This window comes from Bactrocera neohumeralis, chromosome 4 (genome assembly GCF_024586455.1).
Source record: "Bactrocera neohumeralis isolate Rockhampton chromosome 4, APGP_CSIRO_Bneo_wtdbg2-racon-allhic-juicebox.fasta_v2, whole genome shotgun sequence".
NCBI classification, from domain to species: domain Eukaryota; kingdom Metazoa; phylum Arthropoda; class Insecta; order Diptera; family Tephritidae; genus Bactrocera; species Bactrocera neohumeralis.
This window is the reverse complement of record NC_065921.1, coordinates 71,748,114-71,764,525: the sequence shown is the minus strand read 5'-3', so window position 1 is coordinate 71,764,525 and position 16,412 is coordinate 71,748,114. Positions and strand designations below refer to the sequence as shown.

Genomic DNA, 16,412 nt, shown 5'->3' with positions numbered 1-16,412 from the left:
GATTTCAATGTTATTTATCATCAGTAAAGCGGTTTTTAAATTATTGTGTGCAGTCCAAAGCGTTTTGTGGCCGGACTTCGAGAGAAACTACTTGGCATCTTGAAAAGCATCTACAGCACACGCACGATACAAAGAAGATTAAACGACATGGCCTCTTCTCACTGCGAAAATGAGGTCACAACGGAGAGAGTGGGCTCAGTACAACGAAATGTGGAGCTGTGAGGAATGGGAGAGCGTTATATTTTCGGATGAACGCAAAATTAAACTTAACGGAGCTGACGATAACCAGTGTGTAAGAGGGAGAAATGGAGAACGCTTTTCCGATGAAAATGTGTAGAGCACTGTAAGGTATTCGCTACACATAATAATCTAGGAAGCGGTCATAACTCAAAGTTTTGGGTATTTAATACTCCTCGAAAGTACTGAGAAGGCGGAAAAATACAAAAAAGTTATTTTTGAAAAGATTGGTGCGCTCTATAGAGGAGTTATCGGTGCGATTGTGCGCCTTGCCAACGAGCAGATTGTATAAGTTAGACACATGTTTTCAAAAACTTGAGAAGATTCTACGGATTTTCAAATAAATAATTTCGAATCATCCCTACATTGTGTTTGATATTTCATATAACCTAATTTCAGTTAATTTCATAATAGACCAGAACACGTGCGGGATGGTACAGATACCGAGAGCTGAAGAGGGAAGCGAGACGCATTTGCAGACAAAAAAAGAGAAAGGCCGAAATACGTGAGTACGAAGAGCTTGACAAACTGGCCGACAGGGGTAATGCTCGCAAATTGTACGAAAAGATTCGGCAACTAACAAAAGATTTCACGACAGGAGCATAATCTTGTAGAACCCTCAGCGGTGATTTAATGACTGTTGTCAGAGCATACTAAAATTATGGAGGGAACACTTCTCCAGCCTGATGAATGGCAGTGAAAGCATAACGCCAGAAGAAGGCGAACCCGATTCCCCAATTACGATGGAGTAGACAATCCATTGCCCGACCATGAAGAAGTTCGAATACACAATTAGCCGACTGTAGAACAACAGTTCGAGGACCGATGGATTGCCGGCCGAGCTATTGAAATACGATGGCGAAGAACTGATAAGAAGCTCCTTTGTATAAGATGGCCGGGCGATTAGAATTTAAGTGTGCTCTGCCCAATCCACAAAAGTTAGACCGGATGTCATTGTTGTCAGTCATAACTTCGAAGTTGGATAATTTCGTCTACCTTGGAACAAGTATTAACACCAACAAAAATGTCAGGCTCGAAATCCAATGCAGAATAACTCTTGCCAACAGCTGCTACTTCGAACTGAGTAGACAATTAAAAAGTAAAGTCCTCTCTCTATGAACAAAGGCCAAACTCTATTGGAGAGCTGTACGATATATACGACGACATTGACATAGTTCAGCGAATTAAGCGGCTACGCTAGCTAGGTCATGTCGTCCGAATGGAGAACACTCCAGCTCTGAAAGTATTCGACGCAGTACCCGCCGGCGGAAACAGAGAAAGACCTCTCCGTTGGAAAGACCAGGTGGAGAAGAGCCTGGTTACATTTGAAATCGCCAATTGCCGCCAAACAGCGAAAAGGAAGAACGACTACAGCGGCTACGCCAATAAAGAAGAACGAAGAAGAAGATATCTTCTCGAAATTTGGCATGAGACAATAATACAATGGTGCAATCTTTGAAGAAATTATGCTGATCCGATCACTATAGCATATAGCTGCCATATTAAATGACCAATCAAAATCAAGTGCTTGTATGGCATATTTTTTATTTGTGCGGGTGTTATAGCTTCGGCGCAACGAAATTAACATATTTTCTTCTTCTTTCTTAAACTAGGTCATAAACAAAGCAAGTATTTAAGCTTACTAACCGATTCGTTTAACATGCACATCCCGATTGAATGACACGCGCGGACCACCATTCGGAACTGCTGTCGGCGCCGCTGCGCCCGCTGGCGTTGGCATCATCGAAGCACCACCTGCGCCACCCGATACTTGTGTGTTATGCCCCAATTCGGTGGCGGCTCCAGTTGCAGCTGCTGCTGCTGCTGCCGCTTGACCGAATTTCGTGCGTGTTTTCGCCAACGGTTGTGTGGCGTTCGTATGTGTGTTTGTTGTTGTGGCGTCTGTGGCGGTTTTTGCGGTCAAATGCGGTGATTTTGGTGGCAAGTTCTGATTTTGCACAGCCATTATGATTTTGAATTTTCGTTATTAACGTTGATTTTTTTTCAGTTTTTGTCGCTTTTGCGCGTATTTTCGTATTATTGTTGCGATTTATTGGACACTGCGCATGCGCGCAAATCACCACTTTCGCACCAAACGTGTAACCGTCGTAATTACCGCTTGTCTGCCAGCGCTTTGTTGGCTGAGTAGCGTTGGCACGAAATGGCTGCGTTGCACGCGATCTGCCAACTCGTGTGGCTGTTGATTGGACCGAAGGTACTAAATGCGAATTTCGCCCGGTCGCCGCACGCGAAAGTTTCTCTAGGTTCTGGGTACTTGGTACTGGCAAGATTATGCGGCTAAGTTTTCGCCTCTGCTTTTGTTTTCGTTTTGAATTTCGTTTAGTTTTTTTTTTTGTCGTTCGTTTACACTTTCATTTGCGTGCTTTTGGGGCCAGCGCTTCCGTTTACTACTTTTTTCTTGTTTACTGTCGTTTTTGTCGCGTAGTTTCCAGTTGCCCAATCGTGTTTTTTTGTCGCCACTCATTGACTTGTAATCGCAGCCGACTGTCTATTCATCTATTGCTGCGCTCAATTATACTTTACTCTCACTCATCGGCGCATATCCGTATGCAAGTGGGCTCATTTCAGTCTCAACTGCTTCCAACTTTTTTCAAATTTTTTTACAGTTACTTAGATTTTTTTGCTTTTCCGTTTCGGTCAGCAGCATTGCGCCCCGTCATTTCATCATTTCATCATTGCAACTCATTGCTCATTATCAGCGTTGGTGCAGCGCTTAGGCGTTCGTTTGTCGCTCGTTGGTTTGGTATTGTTCGTTTGGCCAAATGTCGTGTTGTGCTGAAATTTAGAGAACAAATTTCAACTTTGAGTTGCTGTCATTCTCAGTGAGACACACTCACATATTATTGGTTATTAGCGGTTTTAGTAAGTGATGCGTTAAGTCGGTGAGTAGTACAGTTTGTTGGCTTCACTTTTTCCCAAGTTTTTTTTTCTCAATTTTTTTACTTTCGTTATTGTTATTGCTATTGTTTGCTGGGTGAGTAATTAGTTGACTGAGTGAGTGGGTGAGCGTTTCCATGTTGTTATTAAAATTCGCTTAATCAAAGCGTTTGCGTTGACCAGCGGTTTGCTTTAGCTGAGTATTGAATTGCAAATGAGGCGGTGAAGTGTAATGATATGAATTAGTTTTCTATCTTAATTAAAGTTTTTGCCATTTCCGGTGTTTACTAATATTTGAACAGCGTTTCCGTTTACGTCTTAATTCAAAACTAAAAATTTAATGATTTCATTATAATTGTTATTATTGCTTTTACTTGACTTTTATCGAAAGCGCGTGCAAGTTAAACAGTTAGGTTAGCGCGGTCTCTTCGCTAATGTGTCGTTTGAGACAGACAGACTTATTTTCCTTTAGTTATGCTTTTTTATTGCACAACAATTTCCATTGATTTCGAAATGCAGTCAAATATTTTTTAATTTCTGTTTTTTGAGTGATATATGTATGTATATATTTTTTTTAATTCTATTTGCCTTTATTAATGATTTTAAATTACATATATGTATTTTTTTGTGTTAATTAAAATTATATATTTTTTAATTTTTTTTAATATTTTTAATTTTTAATTATATTTATTTATTTATTTTTTATTTTTTTTTTTGCATGTTACTTATTTTTGAAATATCTGTTTTTTAGACTACTTGATTTTTTTTATATAATTTATTATTTATATAATTGTTTTCCATCGTTTTTTTTTAAGTTTTTTTAGATTTTTTTTTTTTTAAATTTTATAAAGGTTTTTTGAAATTTTTAATTTTTGTTTGTAATATTTTTTTTTATGTTATATTTTTTATTATTTTTGTATTATTTTGTTATATATTTTTTTTTGAAATTATTTTTTAATTTTTTTTTTCATTTATTTATTTATTTTATATTTTTTTATTGTTTTAAAAAATATATACATATTTTTTTTTTGCGTTAATTAATTTTTAATATTTATATATATATTTATTTATTTTTAATTTTTTTATATTTATTTATTACTTATTGTTGAATTATCTGTTTTTTATATCACTTAATTATTTTTGTTATTTTTTTATTTCAAATATCGTTTTTTTTTTTTTTTTTAGGTTTTAGTGATTTTTTTTGAATTTTATAAATTTTTTAAAAGTTTTTTTTATTTTAATATCATTTTTTTACCATTTTAATTTTTAAATTGTTTTGTTTTTTATAGATTTTTAATGTTACTTATTGTTGAAATATCTGTTTTTATACTTAATTTTTTTGTTATTTTTTAAGTAATATCGTTTTTTTATTTTTATTGTTATTATATATTTTTATTATCTTTTTTTTAATATCATGTTTGTACCATTTTTAATTTTGTTTATTATTTTTGTAATATTTTAGATTTTTTATGTTATATATTTTTTGAAATTATTTTTGTTTGAATTAATATTTTTATTATTGTTATATGTATTTTTTTTTTGATTCTACTTGCCTTCATTAATTTTTTTAAACTATATATATATATTTTTTGTGTTAATTTTAATATTTTTTATTTTTTTTAATTTTTTAATTTTTATTATATTTATTTATTTTTATTTTTTTTTGCATGTTACTTATTGTTGAAATATCTGTTTTTTATATCACTTAATTTTTTGTAATTTTTTATTTCAAATATCGTGTTTTTTGTTTCTTTTTTAGGTTTTTAGTGCTTTTTTGAATTTCATAAATTTTTTTAAAAGGTTTTTTTATTTTAATATCATTTTTTACCTTTCTTAATTTTATATATAATTTTTGCAATATTTTAGTTTTTTTATGTTATTTTTTTTTAATTATTTTTTTTTTAAGTAATATTTTTTTGTAATCTTTAGTTTTTTGAACTCATGCATAAATATACTAAGTATGTGTAATTTCATTTTTTTGCATGTTATATACATATTTTTTAAATAATTTTGATTTTAATATTACAATTTTTTTAAGGTAATATATTTATTATATTTATTACACATATTTAATTCTTATTATTATTTTATTTCAAATATGTCATATTTTTTTATTAATTATTAATTAATGTTTTATATTTTTGTCGTTTGATATTTTTTAAAATATTTTTTTTTAATTTCATTTGTCTTTTATGCAATATTTTAGTTTTTTTTTATTTCATATATATGGTATTTATGTTTATATTAATTTTTTTTTGAATTATATATATATTTTTCCAGATAATTTTTTTAATATAAATATATATTTTTTAATATAATATATATTTTTTGTAATATATATCTTTTTAATTTTTTTATGTTATAACATTGTTTTTTAATTTTCTAATTTTGTAAATCAAATATTCTTTTTGTTTATTATTTTTTAATTTTATATTTTTATTTTTATTATATTTATATTTTTTGAACTTTTTTAAGCTTTTTGAATTCCTAAATGTTGTATACATATGTATGTTTTGAAATAATTTTATTTAATATTACAATTTTTTTATATTTCTTAAGACAAGATATATATATATATATTTAATATTTATTATTTTTTAATGTTTTATTGAAATTTTTAAATTTAATGTATATTTGAAATTTTTTTATAGTTATATATTTATTATTGCAGTTTTTTGTTTTTTTTTTTTAATTTCAAGTATCTTTTTTTATTTATTGTGTTTAAATATTTTTATATTGTCTTTATTTACATTTTTGTAATTTTTTATTTTTTGTAAAGTCGTATATGTATTATTTATCTATATTCGAATTTGTTTTCAAGTTTATATATTTTTTTAAATATTTTTTTGTAATACAATATATTATTTTTTTTTTAATGTAATATTTATTTTTTTATATTTTATGTTTTTTATTGTTATAAAATCTATATTTTTTTCTTTAATTTTTTTATTTCAAATAAACTTTTTTTTTATTATTTTTTAATGTTTTAAATACTTTCATATAATTTTTTTATTTTATTTTCCTATTTTGTATTTTTTTAGTTGTCTTAATCTCATATTTGTAATATGTACATATGTATATTTGAACTTTTTTTTTTAAATATTACCATTTTTTTATTGGAATATATATATTTTTTAATGTTAACAAAACTAATTTTTTTTATTTTTTAATATGTTTTCATTTTATATATATTTATTGTTTTTTTAAATATGTTTATATCTTTAGTTTCATATATTTTTATTATTTATTGTTATTTTTTAATTTTTATATTTTATTAATGTATATTTCTTTAATTTAATAAAATAATATATCCTTTTAATATTTTATAATATTCATTAATTTTAATTTTTAATTTGGTTAGATTTAATTTATGTATTTTTAGATGTGATGTTTGCTTAGCGGTAGAATCACTTTTATAAAGACATGCATTTAGGTAGATAGACATGAAATTAGCTTACGCTTGAAAAGTTTATTGTTTTTGCTATTTTTCTAGAATAAGAAGAAAGGTAGCGCACAAAAAGAGAGTTACCATACGAAGACGAGAAGAGAAATTGTTAAAGATAAAGATAAAGTTATTGGTATTAAGTTTTAATGAGCTTAAAGAAGTGCAGAAAATATATACAAGAACAAGTATGATATTTAAAAATTATAATATTTTTATTATATGTATATATTTTCATATTATAAAATAATAATAGTTATATATATTAATATATAATTAAATATAAAGAAATCGTTAAAATCATAAAAACATATAAATCTAAAACAACTGAAAAAATTATAAAAATATTAATCTTAAATAACTTTTAAAACTGCAATTCAATGTTGGAACACATTTACGTAACAGCAGGCCAACTAGCTTTGCTAAGGATCAAAACTGGTCTATGCGTGGCTCACGAGCCTACCAAATTAACCTAACCTAACCTAACCTAACTTATTGACGGATATATTTTTTATAAAAACTCTTGTTTTTATAGAGTAATATAATTTTGAATAAAAGGGGCTAGAGGAAAGTCTGATCTATATTATATTTATGAAAAAAATGTCGGCCTATTTTCATTTAAATCGCTTACAATTTAAATGATATTTGCTGTATAAAGTCAGCGATTTTCGCAGTGATTATTATATTCCATAGAAATCAAATTCTATGAAATTTGGACGTGGTTATACTCAGATTTTGTCCATATTCTAATAATAACTTAAATATGTTTATCAAGTGTTATGAACCTAATTTGGTCCATTATCCAAACAAATATTCTAAAGAAGCACTTTGTGACTGCACGGCTGCAGGTAGTTGACCAACGTTAGCTGAGTTGGTTTCAAGCTAACAGTTCAAAGGAATCTAACGAAACTCCTACCCGTTCCCATTTCACATTTATTGAGTCTTTAGTACTTGTCCATAACAAAGCTCACCACCCCTCTCCACCAGCGAGTCCTTTCCTCCCATACCACACTCGAAGTTATGTGAACAGAGAAGTGACAGCCAGCCTAAATTCGGCGACCTGTAAACCATTTTTTTGGCATTAAATCGAAGTGTGTGAGTATTCCAGAGTGCCAAGGCTCGCAATCCTCTAAATACGAAGATTCTCTAAGTCTGTGGGCAGTTTTCGCGGTCATACCCTTCGCGGTTATGTCCACCAATGCTATTACTGTGAAAAACGGAAAGGTAAATTTTTAATTTATACTACGCGTTTTTTTCGTATCGTTAAACTATTTTTCTCCAAGTCATGTAACTTCTGGCTATTCACATGAACCAACTTTGCGATTTTTCCACCAATGCCGTTTTTTAATACCTATAAATTCTATAGTAATTCTAGATATTGATTGCGCAGAAGTTTAACAACCAGATATCCGGAATTCATTTTATTTCGTCATCCCGCCCCTTTCGATACACCTTACGCTATGTCGAACTTGTTTGGTTTTAAGTTATTGCAAAAAACCGTTATGTAAACAAAACTATTCTATCCTTGGCTTCATATAGCCACCCAGTTTTATGAACAACTTTTTCATTGAGTGCTACACTGGATTGTCTGTCCAGATGCGATCGTTTTTGGAATAAAATACGAGGGGCTTTCCAAAGTAAAGAGGACTTTTGGAATCTAGCGCCCCTGGTGGCGCCATTTATATGTCGACTAGTGCGTTAGAATCTGCTATCTTTATCGATTGTGCAGTGAGAATTTCATGACATTTTATCAATCAAAATCCATGATCACCGGAAATTCCATCGAAACTGTGCGTGAATTCATCAAAAATCAGCCGAAATCATCATTGAAATTCATGTAAATGGAATTGAACATCTCCAAAACGTCGATTTATCGCATTTTGACCGAACATTTGGGCTTACGAAAGGTGTGTGTTCCTCATAAATTGACTGATGAATAAAAATTGCTCAGAATTCAACATTCGAAGGACTGCATTAGAGAGGTAAAAAAGGACAAAAACTTCCTTTACAATATTGTGACTGGTGACGAAACGTGATGTTTCCAATATGATCCCGAAACGAAACGCCAGAGTGCTGAATGGAAGGCACCGGACGAGCCGAAACCCAAAAAATCGCGCATGGAGAAGTCAAAAGTGAAGACAATGCTGATTTGTTTTTATGATTCCCAGGGTATTGTCCACAAAGAATTTGTTCCACCCGACCAAAACGTTGATGCGATATTCTACCTTGTAGTTTTGAAGCGTTTGGTGCGCCGTATTTGACGTGTTCGGACCGAATATCGCGAAGATGAAAGTTGGCGTTTGTTGCACGATAATGCGCCGTCTCATCGATCGACGCTTGTGACCGATTATTTGACCAAAAATCACATTTTAACCATTAACCACTCCCCGTACTCACCTGATATGGCACCGTGCGACTTCTTCCTTTTCGAAAAAATGCATTTGCCCATGAAAGTAAAGCGTTAGGCAGACGTAGAGGCCATTCTAAAGGCTTGCACTGGCATTCCGGCGACCATACCGGCCAACGAGTTAAAATACTCGTTCGACATGCTTTCGGACCGTGTAAAAAGCTGTTATTTCAATTTTGAATAAAATAAATTGATTTTGTCGAAAAAAAAATTTGTTCTGTTTTTTTAAGTCCTGTTTACATTGGAATTGTATTCCCAGTAAAATTTGATTTTATTCCAGCTAATACAATATAAAAAAAATAAGTTTGATTAGAAATACGAAAATACTTTTTCGACTACCCAATATAAAGACAGTTTCCGGGTTCTATAACCGCTATAACGCGTGTGACATAACACATGAAATAATCTCCAAATATGATATATGCCTAGCTTAAGTTGGCATGATCGCTCTATTCAAATATTGATATATGTATATGGTATTACCAACAAGAAAGATTAATTTTAGTCTAAAAATATAAAAATAGCATTTCTTATATTTCTACTTAATTTCTTTCCGCTTTATTTAAAACTACCTGTCTTTAATAACACAATTTCAGATTCATTTGGATATTTTTTCTGCGCTGCGCATGCGGCTAGTTCCTGTTCTGAATGCGGACAGTTCTCACTATTCAAATTATTTGATAAATTGCGTCGCAAACAGATTAATGAAATGAATAGCAATAGCCACACACACACATACATATATACACATAGGTAACGGCTACCCAAAGCGAACGTTATTGCCAATTTTAACTGCCAATTAAATTATTTTTACAATTTCGCGATTATTATTGACAATTAGAGATACAATGTTCAGAAATGCTATAACGATGGGGCTTTAGGCATACATATACATACATACATATGTATATAGTAAATTTCGCTATTAAATTCAAATTGTATAATACTCAGACGCTAAGGTTGAAGAGCAACTAAAAATTCTATAATAAAAAATAATTGCTAAAAATAAATAAAAAAGTAAAACTAAAAAAAAATTAAAGAAACAATCAAAATTTAAAACGAAAAAAATCTAAAAATAAATAAAAAAATCAAAAAATCAAAAATAAAAGAAAAAAATGCCAGAACAATGTTACAAAAGCGCAGACGTCTAGAAATAGTTATTTCGATATAAAAGCAAGCACAAACGCCATTAATCGAATTAAGTAGTATAAATGAGAAATCACGTCTCAGAATTAGAATTAACCAAACGGAGTGACTGTGAGTCGGCGTTGTGAGTTGTCAGTTCGTTGGCGAGTGAATACAAACAATAACAATTTCGCCACGCCAACACCCCCGTTTTTATTGCCACAGGTGTGCAGTTGGACGGCTCATTAGCCATGCTTGTTATGGCTAAAACAGAGTATACACACAGCCATACCTTTAAACATACATATGTATATACATTAAGGTGGGCCAAAAAAAAAAAATTATTTTTTTTTTCTTAGTTACCATGAAAATCTCGTCCGACATGACTAAAAACAAGTTCTGGTAAAATTTAGGTTTCAAGTGAAAAATTCCAATGGCTGCGATGTCACATGTTAATTTTCTTAATTTTCTGTTCCGGGATCGGGATTACATTAACAAAATAACGGGATCCCGAAAAAGACTTTGATGTTGAACGTTATTTTTCTATATTTTGTGTCGGGATCTTAGGGATAACATTAATAAAATATCGGGATCCCGAATATTTTCGAGTGAAAATACTTTTGAAGGACAATTTATATTGTTAAGAAACCGATTTTCTACATTTTCTGTTTCGGTATTTTGGTGACTACATTATTAAAAGAACGGGATCCCGAAATACACTTTGATGTCGAATGTTTATTTCCTCTATTTTTTATGCCGGGTTTTTCAGATCACATTTTAAATATATCGGGATCCCGAAATATTTTCGGGATTTAGATTTTCAATATTTTTGAACAAGTTATACTATTATACCTTCTGAGTGACTATTTATAGGAAGCGAATATTTTTCGGTAAAAAAACAAACCGTTCTACTTTGAAATTAACAGGAATGAGTTGTATTAAAAAATATAAAAAAAATTTAAATATATTATTATATATATGTACATATATGTATATATTAATATATTTTGTCAGTCCCAGTCAAATTGGATCATATTATATGCGCACACGATATTCTTGTTTAGAAATTTAAAAAAATCGAAAAATATCTATTCCCCAAATTTCAACGTATGTATTTCTGCAGTAGATTCGATGTTTAAATTAGATAAATAAATCAGGCTTGCTCTACGACCTAAGGTCTATTGTGCCCTCTTCTAAGTCACAACGACTCATTTAGCCCTAGCTTATTGATAAATAAACCGGGTGCTATTGAGGCGATGTGATCTCTATGTGGAAACATGGATCCAAGGCCTTTACCCTGCGCCGAAGGACTGCTGGCAGTCAATTAGCAAGTGTTCTGGAGTTTCAGGCTTCATGTCGCAGAACCGGCAATTTTCACAATAAGCTAGACTCATGTTACATAACTACTTCTTGAGTTTATAATGACCAGTGTAGAAGGCGTCAAGTAGCTCCAGTTTGTCTCTTGGCAGGTTCTTTACATATTTAAACCTTTAAAGTTTGTAACCACCCATAGCAACTTGGCATGGTGCATGCCTTGGAGTCGTTGCCAATATCCCTCCCTGCCCACTCCTTTATCCTTGCGGAGCAGTTCTTTTATAATATGGGGACCAACCGTTATGGAAAGTTTGGGTCCTACCATGTTGGTGGTACCTTGTCACCGGGCACCCTGATAAGGTACATTTGGTTACGATCTGATAGACTGTTTAGCAGTTCTATACACTCCTGCACCAATAGCGGTTTGATCTCGTATGTATAGATCGCTTTTAGTGCCGCTTGACCGTCGCTAAGTTTAACTATACGTCCGTTGCGATAGTTGCGTTGGAGGTTTATCTCTACGCACCGACTTATAGCAAAGGCCTCTGCTTGAAATGTGCTCGGAAAGCTTTCCATAGGTAAGGAGTTTTTGGTACGTGTTCCTCCGACTCCTGCGCCAATTCCCTACGACATTTTTGAGTCGTCATTGACCATTTGATTGTACTATCCCTAAAAAGTAGCTCGAGAACGGAATTGTTCCAGTCAGCCTTACCGCTGAGGGTAACCATGAACTTCTTAATCATAATAATGGTATTTCGCTACTTAAGTCCTTCATGCGCTGAAGAGATCATCTCACCTCTGTCAAACCCTTACTTCATTTGGAGCAGTGTGTGTTTGGCTACCTGATCGAGGACTAGGTGGAGCTGTGTTGATCCAGCATGACTTCAAGTGCCGCCGACACACAGATGCAGGCTAGCCTCGGAGAATAGCCATTTTAGTGTCGTGGGAACTGGACAAGTTAAAACGGTCAAAAAAAGGGAGTAAACTATTTTTTTTTTTTCAAGTCGACACTGTTTTGTGATTTTTTTTCTTTGACAAAGGTCAATCCAAAGGCGACATCTTTAATAAAGAAGCGAATTGAGCGAATTTCTAGGAACCGTTTTTATATTTTCAAGTGAAAAATTCCATTGACTGTGATGTCACATGTTAATTTTCTTAATTTTCTGTTTCGGGATTTTCGGGACTACATTAATAAAAGAACGGGATCCCGAAAAAGACTTTGATGTTGAACGTTATTTTTCTATATTTTGTGTCGGAATCTTAGGGATTACATTAATAAAATATCGGGATCCCGAATATTTTCGAGTTAAAATACTTTTGAAGGACAATTTATATTGTTAAGAAACCGATTTTCAATCCAATGGCGACATCTTTAATAAAGAAATGTTTTTAGTTTGTTTGTTTTAGATTACTACAAGGGTAGGAATCATGTCCACCAGGTATAAATTTCCTAGGAGACGGCATAATTTTCGAAGATATAGTCCAAACCGGAATACCATTGCAATATAGCTGCCGTATGAGCTGACCGATAAAAATCAAGCTGAAGGTTGAAAATTCTTCCATTTTCATCGGCAGTTAAATTCCTAAACCTCACTAAAATATTGTGCTCTTAATTTCACTCATCACCGAACAACAATCCCGAAATCTGCGGTACTCAGCAAACAAGGAAATCAAGAGTTAACATCATTAGCGTGTAAAAATGATTTGTTGGCGACTTTGTAGAGTTTACTAAAACACACATTTGAATGAATATTCATTATTATGATCTCAGTTTCGAACTCGAATGCATGCAGACAGACAGACAGACCTTTAAAAGTAAACACGATATCACAGTGTTATTAGAACTTGAATTAATTATTTTAATGACTCGGTCATGCATGTAATATAAACGTTCAGATGAGCTGCGGATATTATATTCAAACCAAAGCTGTAGAAAAGAAAAGTGAAAAAATAGTTTTATTTGAAATGCAATACACAATTCACAACGAAACTATTTAGTTCAATTAATAGCGGCACTTCTAAAAGCATTTCACAAACTACTCACCAGCCATGTGTGCGAGTATTCGCTCAAGGTCGTTGCTATGGCTATGTGTTTGTATTGATTTATATGTGTATCACCGCGCAAATGCCACCCAACCGTGAAAGCGTGAATTACCTTCGATTCATTAAAGCAATCAATTTGAAATAAATTCGAATTGAAATCAATTAGCAACCTGCGGCATAGCAACCTGGTATTCTACGAGTGCATAGTAGACCAGTGAGTAACACTTTTCATTTCGAGAAGCACTTCAAATGTTAAACTCTAATGGAGATAAGTGAATATCAGAAGTAAAAAATGTTGAGGGAAACAACTGCATTAATTTCTAATACAACTTTTGGGAGTCGAATGAATTTTTCAATAACTTCGCAATAACAATAATGTCAGCTCCGAAATCCTACGCAGAATAACTCTTGCAGGCAGGTGCTTCTTCGGACTGAGTAAGCAATTGAAACGAAAAGCCCGTCCTGTCGGCCTTACGAGTTTTCGAGAGAAAGGTTCTGCGGATGAGGTCCTTAGCGCATTGGCAACACCGAATACCACAATCGATGGAAGGATGAGCTGTATGGGCTTTCGACGACATTGACATAGTTCAGCAAATTAAAAGGCAGCGGCTAAGTTGGCTAAGTAATGTCGTCCGAATGGATGAAAACACTCCAACTCTGAGAGTATTCGGCGCAATACCCGCTGGGGAAAGCTGAAGAAGAAGAAGACCTCTACTCCGTTTGAAAGACCAGGTGGAAAAGGACCTGGCTACACTTGGAATCTCCAATTAGCACAAAACAGCGAGAGGGAAGAACAGTTGGCTCGCCGTTGTTAACTCGGCTCTAACTGTCTAAGCAGTGTCTACGCCAGTAAAGAAGTAGAAGAATATATATTTTCGGAGTCTGTGACGTTTCCTTCTAGGTGTTAAAAACTTTGTGGTAAGCTTAGGGCATATTCGGGGTAAAAAACATAAAAGACTTCAGCAAATTTTTGAAGGGAAATCCCGCAGTGAACTCAAAAAATGCTTATAGTCTGTGTACAACGACTCCCGTCTTTCGATAGAGACTGTCAAAAATTGGATTAACGAGTTCCAATACCAGTGTTTGATGAGCCATTCACAGTTGCGCTAAAAACGGCTACCATAGAGACTAAAATAACGAAAGTCCACGAACTCTTAATAACTACTGCTGAGCTCGTAGGCAACTCAAAACCCATCAACCTTGGAATCTCATATTTGTACCTCGCTGTTTGGACTAGTGCGCTGTTGTAAACTTGGCTATAACGCCGTAAGCCGTGTCTACGTCAATAAAAGAGAAGAAGAGGTGTGTATGTGCATTATAACACGGGTCTTGAAATGACATTTCATTGAAACATGATCAAATTATTTGAAAGCTGTCACTAACATCATTCGTGTGACAAACCTTGACTATATTTATATGCCAAAACAAGCTCCTACACACTTAACAAACCGAAGTGACATGTGAACATGTCCATTCATCCACCCTCTCATACATTATTCGCAAACTAATAAATCGTGCTCCAAGTCATGTACGCAATATTAAATATTGCTCGTTGATTTCTAAGACTTTCCATCAACGTTACAAAAGGTTTATGAAAATTAGTATGTGGTCAATTAAAATTCTGGTCAGCACAGGCGCTTGCGCAAACACACCCAAAGCACGCAGGACACATGCAGACCAAGCGTCGCTCCTTCGCTTTCGTTCGCACATATTTGGAAAAATATAATAAAAGCGACAATTTGGCGTACGCAAGTTTATACTTATATGTGTATGTATATGTATATACAAGTATGTTTGCATATTTTAAAATGTGCACGAGTGCGAAGTATTTTTACGAGCTCATGACAAAGTGAAAGAGGCAACGTCATAAAAATCAAAAATTTATGCCGCAAATCAAAATGCAAAATTAAGCGAACCGCGAGCAGGCAGACCTTTCAACGTTATTTAAGGAAATTTTTTTTATTTAAAATTTTTGTAAATGTGTATGTATTATATATGTATGTACATATGTGTATTGTCAGCCATTTGCCTTCGTTAAATAATTTTGCGGTTTTTGTCGAAGTGAAAAATTGCAGTTCACTTAACTTTTTATGATTTCTTACTCCTCACAAGAATAAGCGGTTATCAAATAATTACAAGTGAAACGAAACTACACCTTAAACCTGAAAAACTGAAGACATGTTGCGGTCGGGGACATTTTTATGATAACTCTGATGGTTGATATTAATATCGTAATAATTAAATTGTCGAAATTGAAGCAATCAACGTCTTCGATGTATTGTTTTTGTAAGGTAAAGAAGAGTAGAATAAATGATCTTCTCCTTCTTCCTTCTTCCATACCAAAGGCTTTTAGGGAGATGTGATAAAAAGACAGTGTTATTACATTAAACAAAATAAAAGGTTAATTTTTGTGGCACCGATGCTGTCCTTCACAAGTTCTAGCTTTCCTTAGAATAACTTAGTTTTGATCTTTCATTTTGTATGGCAGTTACAAGCTAAAGACATACGATATCTTGACGGTTCATATTATAGCAAAACTCAAGGATTGGTTTTAGTAATTCTAACCTTTAGCAATTTGAGAGTCCGATTGAAGAACACCACTTAAGGGTTAAAAATTATTTTGAAATAAGAACTCCGAACATTTTTTGAGTGATTGGTTGTACTATTGATGGATTAAGAAAGCATCGTATATGCTAGTTAGTAGGATACACAACACAACCTTCTAGACTCTTTTTGATCATACTTCATTTAAGTAATAATCTAAAAGAACTTCCTTTCTATAAATGGTTCTACTCGTATTAATATAATCTCTCTCATGCACTGGTGCTACACAGCTTTGTTAGACCAATTCTAATCTACGGTGCAGTAGTATGGTAGGCCGGCGAAATCCACCTACCGGGAGCCAATGTAAAGGGTACGGTGTGCTGTGTAGAACGAGAGCTTTAA

The 16,412-nt window shown here is 32.8% G+C and overlaps 1 protein-coding gene across 2 annotated transcripts in view; it reads right to left on the bottom strand.

Moving 5' to 3' along the window:
* LOC126754458 (uncharacterized) overlaps positions 1-16,412 on the bottom strand; it is a 218,113-nt gene that overhangs the window by 120,475 nt on the left and 81,226 nt on the right. For both annotated transcript variants that reach the window (XM_050466427.1, XM_050466426.1), the window contains exon 3: positions 1,885-3,033. In XM_050466427.1, coding sequence (XP_050322384.1) covers positions 1,885-2,203 — 319 coding nt within the window. In that variant the 5' untranslated portion in view covers positions 2,204-3,033. The remainder of the gene's footprint in view (positions 1-1,884; positions 3,034-16,412) is intronic.